General features: G+C 39.2%; 1 protein-coding gene across 2 annotated transcripts in view; it reads left to right on the plus strand.

Annotated features, from left to right (window-relative positions):
* Nucleotides 1-22,548, plus strand: part of STK4 (serine/threonine kinase 4) — a gene marked incomplete at its 3' end in the record, with an annotated part of 96,426 nt that overhangs the window by 12,157 nt on the left and 61,721 nt on the right. For both annotated transcript variants that reach the window (XM_079718410.1, XM_079718411.1), the window contains exons 4-8: nucleotides 2,245-2,359; nucleotides 12,889-13,053; nucleotides 16,969-17,136; nucleotides 19,473-19,610; nucleotides 22,074-22,202. In XM_079718410.1, coding sequence (XP_079574536.1) covers nucleotides 2,245-2,359; nucleotides 12,889-13,053; nucleotides 16,969-17,136; nucleotides 19,473-19,610; nucleotides 22,074-22,202 — 715 coding nt within the window. The remainder of the gene's footprint in view (nucleotides 1-2,244; nucleotides 2,360-12,888; nucleotides 13,054-16,968; nucleotides 17,137-19,472; nucleotides 19,611-22,073; nucleotides 22,203-22,548) is intronic.

Raw genomic sequence — 22,548 nt, forward strand, 5'->3', positions numbered from 1 at the left:
CTATTGAGAAAACATTTCTACAGAGACAGCTAAGAAGAGATAATTCAAATGGTTTTCGCTCCAGAAACCTTAGAATAGCAAATGGACCTATAAAAAGAGAATACTTATTTAGGTATTACTGTTCTGTTCCTTCCTTCACAATTTTAAGAAGTGATTCCAGCTGAGAGTAGTTAAGTATTTTATTTTTGAGGAACTAAGATTTGTCAAATGCTGCAAGCAGGAAGTCGGGCCAGCAGGCGACCGCAGAAAAGCACGTGGTTTGCCCTGAAGCTCCATGACAACATGGGAGGTCACTGTGGTGGAGCAGGCTTCCTCAGTTTAGATTGGCGAGAAACACAAACTAAAGGGCAGTGGAGCTCTAGGGAGTTGAAAGGAGAATGAGAAAGTCTTGCAGCTTGAGGCTGCCTTCATCTTTCTGAAGCTCTCTTGGTCCGCAGATCAACTCAGTACCTCCTGTTTGTAAAGCTTGTACCTTAAGGCAGGTGGGGCTACCTGCTAGGCATTTTGCCCAGGAGCCCTTAAGTCTTGTAGACTGGTGAATGCAATCACTTCTCTTCTCCCTCCCTCCCCCCCTTTTTTTTTTCTTTATACTTTTGTGGTTACTCTGTACTGGATAAAACTCTCCTATTTCTTGATTGGAGGGACCAGAGTAAGGTAGCAGTTCTTCTTTGCCTCTTGCATAAGATACATTACAGGAGCTCTTTCCAGTGGGCAGATTGGAACTTTGCCACTTTTGATAGACTGTGCAAGAGCTGTGTTCCAAACAGGGTGTGCAAATGTCTCTGATTAAAGATGAGGGACTTCAAAGAGCCTACTGTGTGCTAAGAAATACAAAGAGATACAGGGCAGAGTGCTGGTCCTCTTAGAGTTTATAGACTTTAATTGGACAGGCCAGGCTTATAGACGCACAGGAGAATCTAGTCGACAATACAAGATTGTATAGGACATACTCCAGCAGTGAGTACCTGACAGTAATTGCCTCATAGAGGCATTAAATACTGTAGAAATTCAGGGAAGGGAGAGCAGTTGTGGTGATCTGTATCTTAAGAGGTATATTCATCCATTTCTTCATTAATATTCATTTTGTGTATGTGTGTATTTTTTTTCCTGCTGTCCTTGTCATTGGCATGTTTCCCAAGGATGAAGGGGCGTTTGAAATTTTGAGAGTTAATGCAGCTGAGTTGGTTTTAGCATCTTCCGTTACTATGTTATGCAATATTATTTAGCCCTGATAATGATCTAGCTAAAGCTGGTAGCTTCAGAGGACAAATTATTTCATTTTAAGGGGATTTTGACTTTTTTCTGAAGTCTGTCTTCAAGACCCAAACTTTCTTTCTTTCTTTTTTTTTTTTTTTCCGGTACGCGGGCCTCTCACTGTTGTGGCCTCGCCCACTGTGGAGCACAGGCTCCGGACGCGCAGGCCCAGCGGCCATGGCTCACGGGCCCAGCCGCTCCGCGGCATGTGGGATCCTCCCTGCCCGGGGCACGAACCCGTGTCCCCTGCATCGGCAGGCGGACTCCCAACCACTGCGCCACCAGGGAAGCCCAAGACCCAAACTTTCAAGTCTGATTCTGAATATTTTTCCTTTACAATAGATTGTAGTGTGATTTTATTTTTTTCCTTGTTACAAAGTATATGTGACTTCTTGGAAAAATGCAAATAAAAGAAAGGAAACCACTTTTCTCTTTGGAGAGAGAATCGTTAAATACTACTTGGTATACTTATCCTTCCATATCTCTTTTTGGAGTTTCACCATGCTTGCTATTATGTAACCTGCGTTTTTGTTTGTTTGTTTTTTGATAAACAGGATATCGTCTCGTATTATCAAGTATTCTTCTGTAACGTTTTCCATGGATTCATGGTTGTTGCATTAAACGGATATATCATTATTTCTTAAAGAAACTCCCTAATGTCAGACATTTAGATAGTATCTGAATTTTCACTTTTATAGATGGTACTGTGATGTTACCTATTTCTTTTTGAATATCTGTAAATCTTTTCTTAGGATGAATTGCAGACTTACAAATGCTGGGTTGAGGGACCCACACAATTTCTGTACTACTATTATTGCCCTCCAGAAATCAGTACTATTTTACATTCTCATCAAGTGGGTGCATGTTTTAACCTTAAATATGAATAATTGATCTTTTGAGCTGAGAAATTAATTTTCATGTATATAACAGCATGAATTAATAGGGATGTTTGAAGGCTGTTCCACTAACTCGTATCATCTCTCTCTCTAGCCCTCACGTAGTCAAATATTATGGCAGTTATTTTAAGAACACAGACTTGTGGATTGTGATGGAGTACTGTGGGGCTGGTTCTGTGTCTGATATCATTCGATTACGAAATAAAACGGTAAGTTTACCTTCTGGAATAGTAGGTATTTCCCCCTTTCCATGGTTCTTTCCCCCTCTGCTTTTTTTTTTTTTTTTTTTTTGCGCTATGCGGGCCTCTCACTGTTGTGGCCTCTCTCGTTGCGGAGCACAGGCTCCGGACACGCAGCCTCAGTGGCCATGGCTCACGGGCCCAGCTGCTCCGCGGCATGTGGGATCTTCCCGGACTGGGGCACGAACCCGTGTGCGCTGCATCGGCAGGCGGACTCTCAACCACTGCGCCACCAGGGAAGCCCTCCCCCTCTGCTTTTTGATGTCGCTTAAATGTGGCAGTTTTGATACCAGCCAACCCAGTCCAGTGGAGTGCTTTGCTTATTTCTAACTGGGGACAAAAATGACAATCAAGTCTTGGTTAAGCAATGAGTTCTGAGTGTTTAAATTTGGTTGGGTTTTCTCCTTCTACCCAGCGTGTTCACAGATTAGCTTCCTAATCAGAGAAAACTCTCTGTGAAAGATGATTTGCTGTTACTGTGATTGCTGAGAGAAAAGTTAGGAGTCATGGGTTCTAGTTTGGGTTCAGTTGCTTAAACTCTTTGTTTATTCGTTCAGTAAGTATTTCTAGAACACTGGTCTAGGCCTTCGGGATCCAGTAGTAAATAAGACAAGGCCCGTGCTCTCGTGGTAGTGCATTTTCTGGTAGGGCAACAAAAAGCAAATTAATGGTCACCAGAGAATAAATACCAGATAGAGAGAACTGCTGTGAAGATAGGGAGTGACAATAAAGTGATAGTGAGTGCTTGGTGGACTACTTGCGAGGAGGTGGTTGAGAAACGTTTAAATGTCACTCGGGGAGGCGACATTTAAAGTAAAACATGAATGACAAGAAGGAGCCATGAGTTCTAAAAGAACATTCTAGGTAGAATGAATTTGGCATGTTTGAGTGCTGGAGAGAAGGCCACTACATGACTAGAGAGGAATAGGTAAGGAGGAAGCTGTAGGAGGTGAGGTGAGGCAGGGGGGCAGGGCTAGATTATGTTGTGTCTTATTGGCCGTGATAATGAGTTTGATTTTTTTCCATGTACAATAGGAAACGGTTGCTGGGTTCTAAGCAAGTGAGTGAGCCATCTGTTATAAAAGATAACTTCTATAAACAACAAGGTCCTACTGGGTTGGCCAAAAAGTTCGGTTGGGTGTTTTTTGTTTTTTTAATTTAATTTAATTTATTTTTTTATACAGCAGGTTCTTATTAGTTATCTATTTTGTACATATTAGTGTATACATGTCAATCCCAATCTCCCCATGCATCACACCACCACCACCACACCTGCCACTTTCCCCTCTTGGTGTCCATACGTTTGTTCTCTACATCTGTGTATCTATTTCTGCCCTGCAGACCGGTTTATCTGTACCATTTTTCTAGGTTCCACATATATGCGTTAATATACGATATTTGTTTTTCTCTTTCTGACTTACTTCACTCTGTATGACAGTCTCTAGATCCATCCACGTCTCTACAAATGACCCAATTTAGTTCGTTTTTATGGCTGAGTAATATTCCATTGTATATATGTATCACATCTTCTTTATCCATTCGTCTGTCGATGGGCATTTAGGTTGCTTCCATGACCTGGCTATTGTAAACAGTGCTGCAATGAACATTGGGGTGCCTGTGTCTTTTTGAATTATGGTCATCTCTGGGTATATGCCCAGTAGTGGGATTGCTGGGTCATATGGTAATTCTATTTTTAGTTTTTTAAGGAACCTCCATACTGTTCTCCATAGTGGTTGTATCAGTTTACATTCCCACCAACAGTGCGAGAGGGTTCCCTTTTCTCCACACCCTCTCCAGCATTTGTTGTTTGTAGATTTTCTGATGATGCCCATTCTAACTGGTGTGAGGTGATACCTCATTGTAGTTTTGATTTGCATTTCTCTAATAATGAGTGATGTTGAGCAGCTTTTCATGTGCTTCTTGGCCATCTGTATGTCTTCTTTGGAGAAATGTCTATTTAGGTCTTCTGCCCATTTTTGGATTGGGTTGGGTTTTTTTTTTGTTTGTTTGTTTGTTTGTTTGTTTGTTTTTTGCGGTATGCGGGCCTCTCACTGTGTGGCCTCTCCCGTTGCGGAGCACAGACTCCAGACGCGCAGGCTCAGCGGCCATGGCTCACAGGCCCAGGCACTCCACGGCATGTGGGATCTTCCCGGACCAGGGCACAAACCCGTGCTCCCTGCGTCGGCAGGCAGACTCTCAACCACTGTGCCACCAGAGAAGCCCTGTTTGTTTTTTTAATATTGAGCTGCATGAGCTGTTTATATATTTTGGAGATTAATCCTTTGTCCGTTGATTCGTTTGCAAATATTTTCTCCCATTCTGAGGGTTGTCTTTTGGTCTTGTTTATGGTTTCCTTTGCTGTGCAAAAGCTTTTAAGTATCATTAGGTCCCATTTGTTTAATTTTGTTTTTATTTCCATTACTCTAGGAGGTGGATCATAAAAGATCTTGCTGTGATTTATGTCAAAGAGTGTTCTTCCTATGTTTTCCTCTAAGAGTTTTATAGTGTCCGGTCTTACATTTAGGTCTCTAATCCATTTTGAGTTTATTTTTGTGTATGGTGTTAGGGAGTGTTCTAATTTCATTCTTTTACATGTAGCTGTCCAGTTGTCCCAGCACCACCTATTGAAGAGACTGTCTTTTCTCCATTGTATATCCTTGCCTCCTTTGTCATAGATTAATTGACCATAGGTGCGTAGGTTTATCTCTGGGCTTTCTATGATGTTCCATTGATCTATATTTCTGTTTTTGTGCCAGTACCATATTGTCTTGATTACTGTATCTTTGTAGTATAATCTGAAGTCAGGGAGTCTGATTCCTCCAGCTCCATTTTTTTCCCTCAAGACTGCTTTGGCTATTTGGGGTCTTTTGTGTCTCCATACAGATTTTAAGATTTTTTGTTCTAGTTCTGTAAAAAATGCCATTGGTAATTTGATAGGGATTGCATTGAATCTGTAGATTGCTTTGGGTAGTATAGTCATTTTCACAATATTGATTCTTCCAATCCAAGAACATGGTATATCTCTCCATCTGTTTGTATCATCTTTAATTTCTTTCATCAGTGTCTTATAGTTTTCTGCATACAGGCCTTTTCTCTCCCTAGGTAGGTTTATTCCTAGGTATTTTATTCTTTTAGTTGCAGTGGTAGATGGGAGTGTTTCCTTAATTTCTCTTTCAGATTTTTCATCATTGGTGTATAGGAATGCAAGAGATTTCTGTGCATTAATTTTGTATCCTGTAACTTTACCAAATTCATTGATTAGCTCTAGTAGTTTTCTGGTGGCATCTTTAGGATTCTCTATGTATAGTATCATGTCATCTGCAAACAGTGACAGTTTTACTCCTTCCTTTCCAGTTTGTATTCCTTTTGTTTATTTTTCTTCTCTGATTGCCATGGCTGGGACTTCCAAAACTATGTTGAGTAATAGTGGCAAGAGTGGACATCCTTGTCTTGTTCCTGATCTTAGAGGAAATGCTTTCAGTTTTTCACCATTGAGAATGATGTTTGCTGTTTGTTTGTCCTATATGGCCTTTATTATGTTGAGGTAGGTTCCCTCTGTGTCCATTTTCTGGAGAGTTTTTGTCATAAATGGGTGTTGAATTTTGTCAAAAGCTTTTTCTGCATTTATTGAGATGATCATATGGTTTTTATTCTTTAATTTGTTAATATGGTGTATGACATTGATTGATTTGCGTATATTGAAGAACCCTTGCATCCCTGGGATAAATCCCACTTGATCATGGTGTATGATCCTTTTAATGTGTTGTTGGATTCTGTTTGCTAGTATTTTGTTGAGGATTTTTGCATCTATATTCATCAGTGATATTGGTCTGTAATTTTCTTTTTTTGTAGTATCTTTATCTGGTTTGGGTATCAGGGTGATGGTGGCCTCATAGAATGAGTTTGGGAGTGTTCCTTCCTTTGCAATTTTTTGGAAGAGTTTGAGAAGGATGGGTGTTAGCTCTTCCCTAAATGTTTGATAGAATTCACCTGTGAAGCCATCTGGTCCTGGACTTTTGTTTGTTAGAAGATTTTTAATCAGTTTCAATTTCATTACTTGTGATTGGTCTGTTCATATTTTCTATTTCTTCCTGGTTCAGTGTTGGAAGGTTATAACTTTCTAAGAATTTGTCCATTTCTTCCAGGTTGTCCATTTTATTGGCATAGTGTTGCTTGTAGTCATCTCTTAGGATGCTTTGTGTTTCTGTGGTGTCTGTTGTAACTTCTCCTTTTTCATTTCTAGTTTCCTTGATTTGAGTCCTCTCCTTCTTTTTCTTGATGAGTCCGGCTAATGGTTTATCAATTTTGTTTTATCTTCTCAAAGAACCAGCTTTTAGTTTTATTGATCTTTGCTATTGTTTTCTTTGTTTCTATTTCATTTATTTCTGCTCTGATCTTTATGATTTCTTTCCTTCTGCTAACTTTGGGTTTTGTTTGTTCTTCTTTCTCTAGTTCCTTTAGGTGTAATGTTAGATTTTTTATTTGAGATTTTTCTTGTTTCTTGAGGTAGGCTTGTATTGCTATAAACTTCGCTTTTAGAACTAACTTCTTTTGCTGCATCCCATAGGTTTTGGATTGTCGTGTTTTCGTTGTCATTTGTCTCTAGGTATTTTTTGATTTCCTCTTTGATTTCTTCAGGGATCTCTTGGTTATTTAGTAACGTATTGTTTAGCCTCCATGTGTTTTTGTTTTTTACGTTTTTTTCCCTGTAATTGATTTCTAATCTCATAGTGTTGTGGTCAGAAAAGATGCTTGATATGATTTCAGTTTTCTTAATTTACTGAGGTTTGATTAGTGACCTAAGATGTGATCTATCCTGGAGAATGTTCCATGTGCACTTGAGAAGAAAGTGTAATCTGCTGTTTTTGGATGCAGTGTCCTATAAATATCAATTGAATCGATCTGGCCTGTTTTGTCATTTAAAGCTTGTGTTTCGTTATTAATTTTCTGTTTGGATGATCTGTTCATTGGTGTAAGTGAGGTGTTGAAGTCAGCCACTATTATTGTGTTACTGTTGATTTCCCCTTTTATAGCTGTTAGCAGTTGCCTTATATATTGAGGTGCTCCTATGTTGGGTGCATATATAGTTGTTATATCTTCCTTTTGGATTGATCCCTTGATCCCTTGTCCTTTGTAACATTCTTTATTTTAAAGTCTATTTTATCTGATATGAGTATTGCTACTCCAGCTTTCTTTTGATTTCCATTTGCATGGAATATGTTTTTCCATCCCCTCACCTTCAGTCTGTATGTGTCCCTAGGTCTGAAGTGGGTCTCTTGTAGACAGCATATATATGGGTCTTATTTTTGTATCCATTCAGTGAGCCTGTGTCTTTTGGTTGGAGCATTTAATCCATTTACGTTTAAGGTAATTATCGATATGTATGTTCCTGTTAACCATTTTCTTAATTGTTATGGGTTTGTTTTTGTAGGTCCTTTTCTCTTGTGTTTCCCACTTAGAGAAGTTCCTTTAGCATTTGTTGTAGAGCTGGTTTGGTGGTGCTGAATTCTCTTAGCTTTTGCTTGTCTGTAAAGCTTTTGATTTCTCCATTGAATCTGAATGAACTCCTTGCTGGGTAGAGTAATCTTGGTTGTAGGTTCTTCCCTTTCATCACTTTAAATATATCATGCCACTTCCTTCTGGCTTGTAGAGTTTCTGCTGAGAAATCAGCTGTTAACCTTATGGGAGTTCCCCTGTATGTTATTTGTCATTTTTCCCTTGTTGCTTTCAATAATTTTTCTTTGTCTTTAATTTTTGTCAATTTGATTACTATGTGATTACTATGTGTCTTGGTGTGTTTCTCCTTGGGTTTATCCTATATGGAACCCTCTGCGCTTCCTGGACTTGGGTGGCTATTTCCTTTCCCATGTTAGGGAAGTTTTCGACTATAATCTCTTCAAATATTTTCTCGGGTCCTTTCTCTCTCTCTTCTCCTTCTGGGACCGCTATAATGCGAATGTTGTAGCGTTTAATGTTGTCCCAGAGGTCTCTTAGGCTCTCTTCATTTCTTTCCATTCTTTTTTCTTTATTCTGTTCCGCAGCAGTGAATTCCACCATTCTGTCTTCCAGGTCACTTATCCATTCTTCTGTGTCAGTTATTCTGCTATTGATTCCTTCTAGTGTATTTTTCATTTCAGTTATTGTATTGTTCATTTCTGTTTGTTTGTTCTTTAATTCTTCTAGGTCTTTGTTAAACATTTCTTGCATCTTCTCGATCTTTGCCTCCATTCTTTTTCCGAGGTCCTGGTCATCTTCACTATCATTATTCTGAATCTTTTTCTGGAAGGTTGCCTATCTCCACTTCATTTAGTTGTTTTTCTGGGGTGTTATCTTGTTCCTTCATCTGGTACATAGCCCTCTGCCTTTTCATCTTGTCTGTCTTTCTGTGAATGTGACTTTTGTTCCACAGGCTGCAAGGTTGTAGTTCTTCTTGCTTCTGCTGTCTGCCCTCGGTGGATGAGGCTATCTAAGAGGCTTGTGCAAGTTTCCTGATGGGAGGGACTGGTGGTGGGTAGATCTGGCTGCTGCTCTGGTGGGCAGAGCTCATTAAAACTTTAACCTGCTTGTCTGCTGATGGGTGGGGCTGGGTTCTCTCCCTGTTGGTTGTTTGGCGTGAGGCAACCCAATACTGGAGCCTACCTGGCTCTTTGGTGGAGCTGATGGCGGGCTCTGGGAGGGCTCACGCCAAGGAGTACTTCCCAGAACTTCTGCTGCCAGTGTCCTTGTCCTCATGGTGTGACACAGCCACCCCCCCACCTCTGCAGGAGACCCTCCATCACTAGCAGGTAGGTGTGGTTCAGTCTCTGTGAGTTCACTGCTCCTTCCTCTGAGTCCTGCTGCGCACACTACTTTGTGTGTGTGCTCCAAGAGTGGAGTCTTTTTCCCCCAGTCCTGTCAAAGTCCTGCAATCAAATCCCGCTAGCCTTCAAAGTCTGCCTCTCTAGGAATTCCTCCTCCCGTTGCCAGACCCGCAGGTTGGGAAGCCAGACGTGGGGCTCAGAACCTTCACTCCAGTGGGTGGACTTCTGTGGTATAAGCATTCTCCAGTTTGTGAGTCACCCACCCAGCAGTTATGGGATTTGATTTTATTGTGATTGCACCCCTTCTACTGTCTCATTGTGGCTTCTCCTTTGTCTTTGGATGTGGGGTACCTTTTTTGGTGAGTTCCCGTGTCTTCCTGTCAGTGACTGTTCAGCAGTTAGTTGTGATTCTGGTGCTCTCGCAGGAGGGAGTGAGCACACGTCCTTCTGCTCTGCCATCTTGAAACAATCTCCTCGGTTGGGTTTTCCATAAGATGTTATGGAAAAACCTGAACGAACTTTTTGGCCAACCGAATATATTTGATGTCCTGTGATTAAACCATAATGGAAAAGAATATGAAAAAGAATGTATGGCTATGTATAACTAAATCACTTTGCTGTACAGCAGAAATTAACATTGTAAATCAACTATACGTCAATACATTTTTTAAAATATAAAATAAAAATATAACTATAAAAAATAAAAAGATAACTTCTATGTGGACTGTGAATGGATAAGAGTAGAAGCAGGGACTTCCTTAGCCTTTAGTTTTTTGTTTTAATAAGAAAAATAGGAATAATAGTACCTATTTTAAGTATATGCAGAATTTTGAAAATTAATTTAATTTTGTGAAAATACTTTGTAAATTGTGAGGAGCTATACAAATTATAAGGTGGGAGTGCTTTAAAACTCAATTTTAACTTGGATTATCCATACTGCTATATCATTTTCTTAATTTACATTATTCAGAGTTAGCATGTTTGTCTAATTAAACAGCACGTTCTTTAGCTAGGAGTAATATCCTAACATAAGACATATGTTAAGAAGTCCCAAAGCTTCAATAATTAATTTATTGAATTAAAAATTGGGTTCCAAGGTTTCTTATATGCAGCATGAAGTTATTTTGTTTCAAGTATTTTAAAACAATCCAAAATTAATTTTAATGATGCTTTTGATGTTTTTTGATGTTTTAATATTAGTTTATTACATTCATGTATTTTTAACTATTAAGTGCTAATCTTTAACTATTACATATTATTTTGCGAAATGTTGTAACTCTGCACTATCCAGCCTGATAGCTAACCCCTGTGGTTATTTACGACTTGAAATGTGGTTAGTCTGAATTTAAATGTGCTGTAATATAAAATACCAGATTTTGAAGTATTATTACCAAAAAAAGAACATAGAAAATTTTTAACTTTTTGGTATATTGGAATGATAATATTTTTGGATAAATATGGTTAAGTAAAATATACAATGAAAATTAATTTTGCTCGTTTCATTTTCTTTTTAAAGTGTGGCTACTAGAAAATTAAAAGTTATATTTGTGGCTCACGTTATATTTCTGTTGGGTAGTGCTACCTTAACTGATTAACTCAGCTGGTTAGAATAAAGAGTTAGTAAGTCGTGAACTTTGTTCTTTGGCCACAGAAGGTACCCCAAACTCTTGCTTGCCACTGTGCCAGTAGTGTTTGCTTGCATTTTAATGAAAGCTCTGTCATTTATTAGCTCTGTGACCTTTGGCACAAATTACTTGTCTGTGCTTCACCTTCATTATCTATAAAATGGTGATGATTATAATAGTGCCTACCTCATTCGATTTTTTTTTTTTTTTAATTTTTGGCTGTGTTGAGTCTTCGTTGCTGCACGTGGGCTTTCTTTAGTTGTGGCGAGCGGGGTCTACTCTTCGTTGCGGTGCACAGGCTTCTCACTGCAGTGGCTTCTCATTGTAGAGCACGGACTCTAGGCATGCGGGCTTCAGTAGTTGTGGCACGCGGGCTCATAGTTGTGGCTCACGGGCCCTAGAGCACAGGCTCAGTAGTTGTGGCACATGAGCTTAGTTACTCCGCGGCATGTGGGATCTTCCCGGACCAGGGATCGAACCCATGTCCCCTGCATTGGCAGGCAGATTCTCAACCACTGTGCCACCGGGGAAGCCCCTCATTCGATTTTTATAAGGATTAAGTGAGATTATAAAAGTAGTGCGTAGCATAGATGAAATGCTTAATATTTTTAGTTATTTTTAATATTATTAGCATAGTGCCTGGCTCATAATAGATGCTTATTACATATTTGGTGATTGATTGATTGATTCTGTAATAGTTATTAAACAACATGGATTCTTACATGCCTTACTATATCATTTGATTTTCATGACGATCTTGAAGAAAGGTGATTTGCCTATTTTATAGATGGAGCAACTGAGACTAAGAGACATTAGATAACTTGCTGAAGTCACACAACTAGAAAGTAGAGCCAAGAGTAAAAACTAGGTCTTTCTAATCCTAAATTGCATATTTTTTGCACCACAGCATATTCCCTTCTAAATATGAGTTGTTTGTCACAAGGGACTGATTGAGAGTCTGTTGATTGAGTTTGTTTAGGACTGGGGTTGGATCAGCACAAAGTCAGCATTGCACTGATCAGATATTCTGTTAGTCTGCCTCATTCTTGCTTACGTTTACTTATCATCATTCAGCAAATATTTTTTCAGGACCTACAGTGTGCCATGTGGCTTTGTTGGTGCTAGGGATTCAATAGTAAGCAAATCAAAGACAGTTTTAAATGGAGCTTATGTTTCTAATAGGGAAGACATCACATAAATAGGTATACAGATAATGTATAGTATGTCAGATGGTGATAATGCTGCAATGACCAATAATTAGGATAAGGGGATAGAGAATGGTCTAGGAATGGAGGGAGCTAGCGAAGGCCTCTCTGATTTTCTGATGAGGTGACATTTGGGCAGAGACAGTGAAGTAAGGGTCCAACTCATCCAGAAATCTAGTTGAAGGGCACTGCAGGCAGAGAGAACAGATAAAAAGGCCCAGAAGTGGTAGTGTGTTTAGAGTGTTCAAGGAATAGCAGGGTAGCCTATGTGGCTGAAACAGGATGGGCAAGGTAGAAGGTGATAGAAGATGAAGGTAGCTGGGAGCCAGATAAGGTAAGACCTTGGTGAGGACTGGCTTTAATTCTGAGTGACTTAGAAAGCCACTGGACGATTTTGAGCAGGTATGGCTTATATTTTAAATGGTTCATTATGGCTGCTGTGTGGAAAATACAATGTAAAGGCTCAAGGGCAGAAGCAGTGAGACCATTTAGGAGATTATTAGAATAGTTCTGGCAGGGCATTATGGTGGCTTGGATCTGGGTGATTACAGAGGATATAGTTGCATATATTTTGAAGATAGAGAAGAGCCAAGGATGACCTCAAGGTTTTTGGCCAGAGCAACTGGAAGAATGAAATTGCCTTTTACTGAGAGAGAGAAGACCATGGGAAGAGTAGAGTAGGTGAGTGGGTGGTAAAGAAAGGGATAGGGTGGTGGTGAAAATAAAGAATTTGATTTTGACATGTTATGCTTATGATGCCTGTTAGGTATTCATTTGGAGGTGTTGTGTGGGCAAATATATGAATCTGATATTTGGGGAGAGATCTGGGCTGGAAATATAAGAATTTTAACTTCTCATTCTTTTTTCAGTTAACAGAAGATGAAATAGCTACAATATTACAGTCAACACTTAAGGGACTGGAATACCTTCATTTTATGAGAAAAATACACCGAGATATCAAGGCAGGAAATATTTTGCTAAATACAGAAGGTCATGCCAAACTTGCAGATTTTGGGGTAGCAGGTCAACTTACAGTAAGTAAAAATGTTGCTTGTGTAGGTAACTTTCAGGTCTTTCTTGAGAAGGAGTTCCTTTTATTTATTTATTTTAAAATATAATATTTGATATAATTGGGTTGTAAAAAATTTTAAAATGCACCAATAGGTTACAAAGGAGCTGGTAGGTTATTTTAGATCCTTTCCTGGAGTTCAGGTCCGATAGTTTAACTTTGTTTAGCTTTGATAAAGATAAAAACTAAAACAGGAAATAATGGAGTAGAAGTTTAAATTCTGTTGGGCTACATCATCATATTTATAAAAGGAAGAAGAATTAAATCTAAATGGCTTTCCTTGAGTAAGACAGAATGTCATCTCATTCAGCCTCCAGGTAGCAGTTGGCTTTACTGAAAACACTCTCCTCATTTGGTTCCAAAATACAGACTCTTGATTTTCCTCCTACCTCAGTAGTGCATGGCAATGAAATAAACCTTGTTTTAAAACAGGAAGTCTAAAATTATCTGATTCTGTAAAATCAGATAATATGTGTGAAATATGTGTATAAAAATAGTAGGAGTTCTGGACAGATATATACTAAAATTTGCAACAATGTTATCTGTCATTTTTCTTGGGTAGTAGAAAAATACATACATATATAGTTTGTTTGTTTAAAGCTGGTATTATATACAGGTTTTATTTTTAAAAATTTTAAATCTGCCTGGAACATATTAGGGAGTTTCATAGGTATTACAACAGCACAAAAATTGCTTTGATATTTTAAAAAACTCAGGAATTTATTCCATACTGTGATTTGTGGGCCCTTCCAAAGATTTTGTTGTTAGCACATAAGTAAACAGTACTAAACAGTATTATCTAAATTACAATCTTAATAAGGAAACCAAATTGAAAAAAAAATCTCCTGGTGCTGTGTAAAAGATACTACAATTTAAAATATCAATTGCATTTAGTAACTGAGACTTTTTTCACAGAAATAGAAAATAACAATCTTAAAATTCATATGGAACCACAAAAGGCCCCAAATAGCCAAAGCAGTCCTGAGAAAGGAGAACAAAGCTGGAGGTTTCACACTTCTTGATTGCAAACTCTATTACAAAGCTAAAGTAATGAAAACAGTATGGTATTGGCATAAAAATAGACATATAGACCAACGGAACAGAATCAAGAGCCCAGAAATAAACTCATGTTTATACGGTCAACTAATATTTGACAACAGAGCCAAGAATGCTCAGTGGGAAAAGATGGTCTCTCCAATAAATGATCTTGGGAAAACTAGATATTCATATGCAAAAAAATGAAACTGTACCCCTTTCTTATACCACTCACAAAAATTAACTCAAAATGGATTAAAAACCTAAATATGAGGCCTGAAACCCAAAAACTCCTAGAAGAAAACATAGGGAAAATGCTCCTTGTCATTGGTCTTGGCAGTGATTTTTTGGATATGACAGTAAAAGCACAAACAGTGGGACGTCATTGAGATTTTGGTTGGGATTGAATTGAATTGTGTTGAGGTTGTGTTGAATCGTAAATCAATTTGGAAAATATTGCCATCTTCATGATGTTATGCTTTAAAAGTCCTTTTCTGCTTCAACATTGTATAGCTATTCATCTATACTTTCCTTTAGTACTTTTTGGATTTTGTTCTTTATATTTAAATTTTCATCCTATTTGAACTTACTTTGGTGAAAGCATAAGGTAGGAATTTAAGTGTAGAATCTTACAAATGAATAGACAATTGCCCAGTGCTTTTTTCCCCCCATAATCTATCCTTTGCTTGCTGATTTAAAAATGACGTTTTAATCATATCTTAAAATTATACATTTATATACATATAGGGGTGTGTGTGTGTGTTTGTATACCATAATCTGTTTCTGGACTTAATATTTTCCATTGCTATGCTACTATACTAAGATAACTTTGTAATACAGATCTAGTTAGGTTAGTATCTACTTATTATTCTTAATGTTCAAAAAACGTTTAGTTATCCAGATATCCATTTCTAATTGGAAATAAACCTTGACAACAACATTGACTGTCACCACTTGAATGGTGCAAATTTGAAGTTTCAGAGGAAAGGAAATGACTTAAGCAGTAAGTTAGTTCCTTTGTTAATTTTTTACATAGGACTGACAAAGTGAGATCAATTTAAAAATATTACCTGTTGTTTGCTCCTGACTGGCATAACCTAACTTAAGTGATAGACATTTTAGGAGGAACATGGGTGATGATGATGGGAAGTCCTGTTGTCTATTTAGTTCTGTTTAAAATCCTTCTCTTCCTAAAACACAGGAATTCTAGAAAGGTTCTCTTTCATAGGACCTTGCTATTCTGGGAAAGTATGCAAGTAGTTATTTGCCCATGTGTACTATATTCATATATTATTTAAGCCCCAAAGTAAGACTATATATATACAGTATAATATTATATAAAAAATATATATATTATAAAAAAGAAAATCACATATGTACTATATGTACACACATATTTTCTCTTTTTAAAATTTTCTCTTTTAAAAATTTCCTGATTGCACATGTAATACACACTCACATAATCCAGCTGAGTGTTACAGAAGTATACAGGATGGAAAGTAAAAGTCTTTTGTAATTCTGTCTTCTAGATATGACTCTTGTTAATAGTTTGGTGTATATTACTTGGAGATTTTTTTTTCTATCCATATAACAACAATGTTTATTATTATTGGTTGTTGTTTTATTGTTGTTCTGATCATTGTTTTTCTTTTACAAAGACAAGGCTGTATTATATATAATTTTGAACATAAGTTTTTTGCTTCACAATGTGTCTTGTACATTTTTTCCATGTCAGAAAAGTGTATCTAGGTCCTTTTTTTTCATTGTATGGATATGTATTATATTTAACTTACTTCCTTTAGTTGGTTATTTGTGTTGTTTCCTTTTTTTCTCCCCCCCCCCCGTTCTATTACAAATATTTCTACAGTACTTGTGCATATATCTTGGGGTACTTACATATAGGACACATTTCTAGAAATAGATTTGAATCAAAGGATCTGGACATATAAAGTTAATAAATATCACCAAGTTGCATACTAAAACATTGTATCAGTTTATGCTCCTATAACATTGTATTTTAGTGCCTGTATTTTAATCTATGCTATTATCAGCAATAGTCATTAGTAATCAATCTCATTTTAGTGTTTCATTAATTGATTGATTATTATTTTTTTAATTAATTTATTTATTTATTTATTTTTGGCTGTGTTGGGTCTTCGTTTCTGTGTGAGGGCTTTCTCTAGCTGTGGCAAGTGGGGGCCACTCTTCATCACGGTGCGCGGGCCTCTCACTATCGCGGCCTCTCTTGCTGCGGAGCACAGGCTCCAGACGCGCAGGCTCAGTAGTTGTGGCTCACGGGCCCAGTTGCTCCGCGGCATGTGGGATCTTCCCAGACCAGGGCTCAAACCCATGTCCCCTGCATTAGCAGGCAGATTCTCAACCACTGCGCCACCAGGGAAGCTCGATTGATTATTTTTTATTTTTTTTATTTTTTATTTTTTTGCGATATGCGGGCCTCTCACTGTTGTGGCCTCTCCCGTTGCGGAGCACAGGCTCCGGACGTGCAGGCTCAGCGGCCGTGGCTCACGGACCCAGCCGCTCCGCGGCATGTGGGATCCTCCCGGACCGAGACATGAACCCATGTCCCCTGCATCGGCAGGCGGACTCTCAACCACTGCACCATCAGGGAAGCCCTCGATTGATTATTTTTTGTGTTTTAATAATTGATTGAGAATCTTTTATGTTTCTATGTCATTTGAATTTCTTTTGTGACTTGCTTGATCAATCATGCTTGAGTATGGTTTGTGATTGTATTTCAAGTCTAAGACATTTCTTATTGCTGAAAGGGACTCTTTTTCTCAACAGTTTTATTGCTTAGTGTTGATTTCTCTCCTTTCTATTTTAGGATACCATGGCCAAGCGAAATACAGTGATAGGAACACCATTTTGGATGGCTCCAGAAGTGATTCAGGAAATTGGGTACAACTGTGTGGCAGACATCTGGTCGTTGGGAATAACAGCCATAGAAATGGCTGAAGGAAAGCCCCCATATGCCGATATCCATCCTATGAGGGTAAGGAAATGGACAGAAAACCAGTGGGGTGGTTAGTTACCGGTGATCATTAGAAACTTAGTTAAATGACTTACTTGGTTGGGTACCAAACAATATATGAATTAATTGTAAATAATTGATAAGTGTCAGTCTAGACTCCAGATGATGATACACTTCCACTAGTTGTAGTCACTAATGAAGTCAAGTGTAATCCACCCCTCTCCATTCTAGAGGTTGTGTATTAATAGCCCTCTGGAAGGACGTGGGCCAGGAAATGCGTGGTTGACTTGTACAGTGTGTATGTTTTTAATAGTTCAGGTGCTCACATTTTAACATAACAACACTAACTGGAGCTGAGCAGCAGTCCTCTCCTTTATACGGGGCATGGTCTTTCCACTTTATCAGTCTCCACGATTCCCTATTCGCCAAGTATCACTTACTGCAGTGTTTTCTCTAATGTTTTTTATAGTAGTATTAAGAGGAAAGTAGACTATTTTTTTAAACTCATGTCACTGACACCCAGTCTGATTCATTTGTTGTCTTTTTCCTGCCTGGTCCTTATAGGTATTTACATGTGTAAGTTCTGGAGGCTCTGTAGTCTCCAACTTCCATCCTCTTTTAGAGTATGAAGGGCCCATAGGTTCAGTCTCCATTGAAACTCCTTCAGTGTAGCTACGCTAAGCAGTTTCCAGGCTTTCCCCACCCCAGAACCCCTCATGATAGCACTGTTATAAGACTTTGACCCTACCTTCTTCAGCGGCTCCGTAGTCCTCTCCATACTGCCCAACTCAGCCCCTCCTCTCTTCTGATTAAGTAGTCCTTCTATTAATAGACTTAGCATTTATTTATTTATTTATTAAAATTTTATTTATTTATTTTTGGCTGCATTGGGTCTTTGTTGCTGTGCACGGGCTTTCTCTAGTTGCAGTGAGCGGGGGCTACTCTTTGTTGCAGTGTGTGGGCTTCTGATTGCAGTGGCTTCTCTTGTTGCGGAGCACAGGCTCTAGGCACGTGGGCTTCAGTAGTTGTGGCACGTGGGCTCATTAGTTGTGGCTCATGGGCTCTAGAGCACAGGCTCAGTAGTTGTGGCACATGGGCTTAGTTGCTCCATGGCATGTGGGCTCTTCCCGGACCAGGGCTTGAACCCGTGTCCCCTGCATTGGCAGGCGGATTCTTAACCATGGCGCCACCAGGGAAGCCCCCAGTTTTTTAAAAAGTATTCATGTGCCCAAAGATAAGCTCCTGTCTTTTTGGGGGGGCAGAAGTGGAGAAGGGTGGGAAGATTTACTCGTTATATTTTTAGATTTAAAGAATATAATTTAAGCTGATTATTGCAAAGAGTTTTATGGTTTTTTTGGGGGGTTTTTTAAATTAATTTATTAATTAATTAATTTATTTTTGGCTGTGTTGGGTCTTCGTTTCTGTGCGAGGGCTTTCTCTAGTTGCGGCGAGCAGGGCCACTCTTCATCGCGGTGCGCGGGCCTCTCACTATCGCGGCCTCTCTTGTTGCGGAGCACAGGCTCCAGACGCGCAGACTCAGTAGTTGTGGCTCACGGGCCTAGTTGCTCCGCGGCATGTGGTATCCTCCCAGACCAGGGCTCGAACCCGTGTCCCCTGCATTAGCAGGCAGACTCTCAACCACTGTGCCACCAGGGAAGCCCCAAGAGTTTATGTTTTTAATAAACTGTACCTCTTTTATTGGAAACTCAATAAATAATACAGACATACCTCATTTCATTGTGCTTCACTCTATTGAGTTTTTGACAAATTGAAGGTTTGTGACAACCCTGTGTTAAGAAAGTCTATCAGTGCCATTTTTCTTTTTCTTTTTTTTAAAGACTATTTTAAAAAATTAATTAATTTATTTGTTTGGCTGAGTTGGGTCTTAGTTGCAGCATGTGGGCTCTTCGTTGCAGCGTGCGGGCTTCTCTCTAGTTGTGACACGCAGCCCTAGAGCACGCGGGCTCAGTAGTTGCAGCGTGTGGGCTTAGTCGCCCCGCGGCATGTGGGATCTTAGTTCTCTGACCAGGGACCAAATCCACGTCCCCTGCATTGGAAGGCAGATCCTTAACCACGGGACCACTAGGGAAGTCCCTATCAGCGCCATTTTTCCAACAGCATTTGCTCACTTTGTGTCTCTGTGTCACATTTTGGTAATTCTCGCAATATTTCAAACATTTTCACTATTATTATATTTGTTATAGTGATCTACTTTGAGATACCTGGATTTTTGTTGTAATTTGGATGTGCTTGTAGTGGAGAAGAGAAAAATCATTTTATAAAACTCCAAATGTATTTTCAGTCATATTTTTATTGGAGCATCACTTTTATTTTGACAAATTTTTTTTTTAAACTAGGCAATCTTCATGATTCCTACCAACCCACCTCCCACATTCCGAAAGCCAGAACTGTGGTCAGATGGCTTCATGGATTTTGTGAAGCAGTGTCTCATAAAGAGCCCTGAGCAGAGAGCCACGGCCACTCAACTCCTACAGGTATGAATCACCCTGGGGTGCTGCCTCTTTCTGTTTCATTCACAGGCTGACCAAAAGATGCTGTTAACCCACCTACATGGAGATGGTAAAGAGATATAAAATATTCCCTTTGAATGTAACTGCTTAGAAAAGGCATAGAGAATAAAGTTAAATCATTGAACAAGATAATAAGAAAATACAGGGCTCTATGGGATTAGAGAACAGGAACTGACATTTATTGAGCACCTACTGTGTGCTAGATACTTTGTGTGTTGTGCCATTTAATCATCACATACACCCTGTGAGAGAGGGGTATTAATTTACTTTTATAGGTGAGAAAATGAAGATTTAGAGAGGTTAACTCATTTAGAGCCACTCAGCTGGTAAACAGCGAAGCCAGGATTAGAACCTAAGTCTTTTTGATCCCAAAGCAGGAGTGCCATTAAAGATACCCAGTTCTGACAGAGAACTGGGATCAATGGTAGGTGCTGTTGTAGCTCAGGGTGGAAAGAGGCCACTTTGGACTAAAGATACCAGGACTGCTTTCCTGGAGGAGGTAACCTGTGTGCTTGGGCCTTGAAGGATGGGTGGGGTTTGGCAGGCAGTATGCTTAATAGTTAGGAGCTTGGATTCTGGAGCCTGTCCTGGGGTTTGAATCGTAGCTCCCTGTTTGCTAGCTCTGTGACCTTGGGCAAGTAATATAACCTCTCTGTTACTTTAGTTTTCTTATCTATACAGTGGTGATCAAGTACCTGCCCCATATGTTGGTTGTGAAGATTAAGTGATATAATATGTATGACTTTGAACAATGCTTTACACATATTAAAGATAGTATATAATGGATTTGGCAAATACCTGCTATTATTACTGAGCTAGGCCAATGGTTTTCAGTCATGTCAGATCCAATGTCCCCTTTTTATAACCAATACATATTTTTTTAACATTTATATAACATTTATAATCCTTTTGGAATGAAACTCATAGATGCGAAAATCAGAATCAGGGTAATGTTGGTGCTGTGATGGAGAAATATAAGAATAATAATTTATAATAATACAAATGTCAGTATAGAAATGCTCCAGCTTTTCAATTTATAGACATAATGAAGTAATGAGACAACTGTATCTAGCATCATGAATGAGTTTAGATTTAAGATCAGTAAGAAGAACAGAAACCATTCCATTCAAGAAACACAGGAAAATGAGTGTATGGACACTAACAGAAATCTAATGTTAAGTAATAACAGGGCAGACTCATTTATATATGATAAGAGGAGGGAAATGATCTTATAGACTTGCCCAGTGGAGAGAACAAGGAAATAAGATATCCTTGCAAACGAGCTGGGTCTTATTTCCAAGAGCAGTGGCAAATTCTTTTCCTGCCTGGATGGGGTACTGATGCAGTTTTATGGACAAGATATCTTCTGTATTTCGATCGTACCACACGTTGAGGTATACTCTCTGCTTCTTGGGTCCTTGCAAAGACCTTGGAGCCCATATCCTCTGGTGGGTGCTGGGGAACAGAGAATGGATTACAGATAAACACTGAGGGCAATGTCAGAATAAGTTTGGAAAACAATAGGCAATGCTCCCCCGCCCCCAAAAAAAAGAGTTTCCACATGTAACTTTCACAGTATAGATTTCTTACTGTGTTACAAAGGCAGACAACAAAAATATAAGATGGTATTAACATTAAAAACTTTAAGCTATTTCTGTGAAGGAAAGTCAGCAATATCCCTGCGTTTCAAGTATCTTTGCAGGTTGAATAATATTGGGGCCTACATCTGTTACATATTAGTGACCAGTTTTAGTATTTATGTAGTAACTACACTTTGGCACTAAAATCCTTTTTACCTAAATACATAGTTGGAAATGCTATAGGACATTGAATAGAAAGAACAAGCAGGAGGAGTAAACTATTCAGTGATTTCTAAACAATGTCTTTATTCCGCTTAAGCCCCCTCTCCAGAATCACCTCCCAAATTACTAGACTTTTCGCTTATCTCTTAAAGAAGTTCATCAGCATTATTTATCAAAGTGTATATGTACTCTGAGACATTTTAAAGATATGGAGAATGTGCTATGGTTCGTTGTTGTGTAGGACTGTTCCACACGTTACGGGATTACTTGTGTCCCTGCCCCCTTTCCTATGTCTCATGTAGTTTGTGTTCTCCAAACATTGTAGCAACAAGCTCCCAAGATGTTTACAGAACTTCCTCTAGGGGGCAATGCCAGCCTGTTGAGAATCTCCAGAGTTGGTAGAGAGAAGTGGAGGAAACATTCCAGCCAAGCCAGAAAAGATGGGCCAAGCCTGCATGCACCTGCTCACCGTTATAAAGCAAGTGTGGGTTAGCTGTAGTCCAAAGCATAAAGAGAAAGATTAGATTCACTGATTGATTCAACAAAGATTGTGAAGTGCCTACGGTGTGCCAGGCAGTGTCTTGGCACTGGTGCCATATAAACCGTCTTCAACTTTCTTGCTAAGCACCCATTTGTCAAGAGTGCCAAAGGAGTGTCCATACTGCGGGATTTAATTAACGAAGCCATGGACGTGAAGCTGAAACGCCAGGAAGCCCAGCAGCGGGAGGTGGACCAGGATGATGAAGAAAACTCAGTGAGTGGCAGTGGCAGGCGTTGTGGTGGGCCTCGGGCATCAGGGCTTGTTATTTCATGATTGCCAGCCAGGTAAGATGAGTTGGAGATGTGGGTTCCACCTGGAACTGGAGGCTCTTCTTGCTGACCATGTCCTGTCTGGGACCAGGGCTTGCTAGAGGCTTGCTGGGTCTGTGTCTGTTCGTCTCCCCGTGCTTCCTCAGACACTTCCACATTTTATTCTTTTGCCTCCATATCTTTTCTTCAGTTTAACTTTTTATTCAGGAAAGAGAATACTCAGGTCTGAGACTGGATTGTCCCAGGCCCTTCTGGGGAGTCTAGGATCCATACTAAATATGTAGACTTTA

The sequence above is a fragment of the Hyperoodon ampullatus genome (genome assembly GCF_949752795.1).
Source record: "Hyperoodon ampullatus genome assembly, chromosome: 14".
In the NCBI taxonomy this organism is placed as follows: domain Eukaryota; kingdom Metazoa; phylum Chordata; class Mammalia; order Artiodactyla; family Ziphiidae; genus Hyperoodon; species Hyperoodon ampullatus.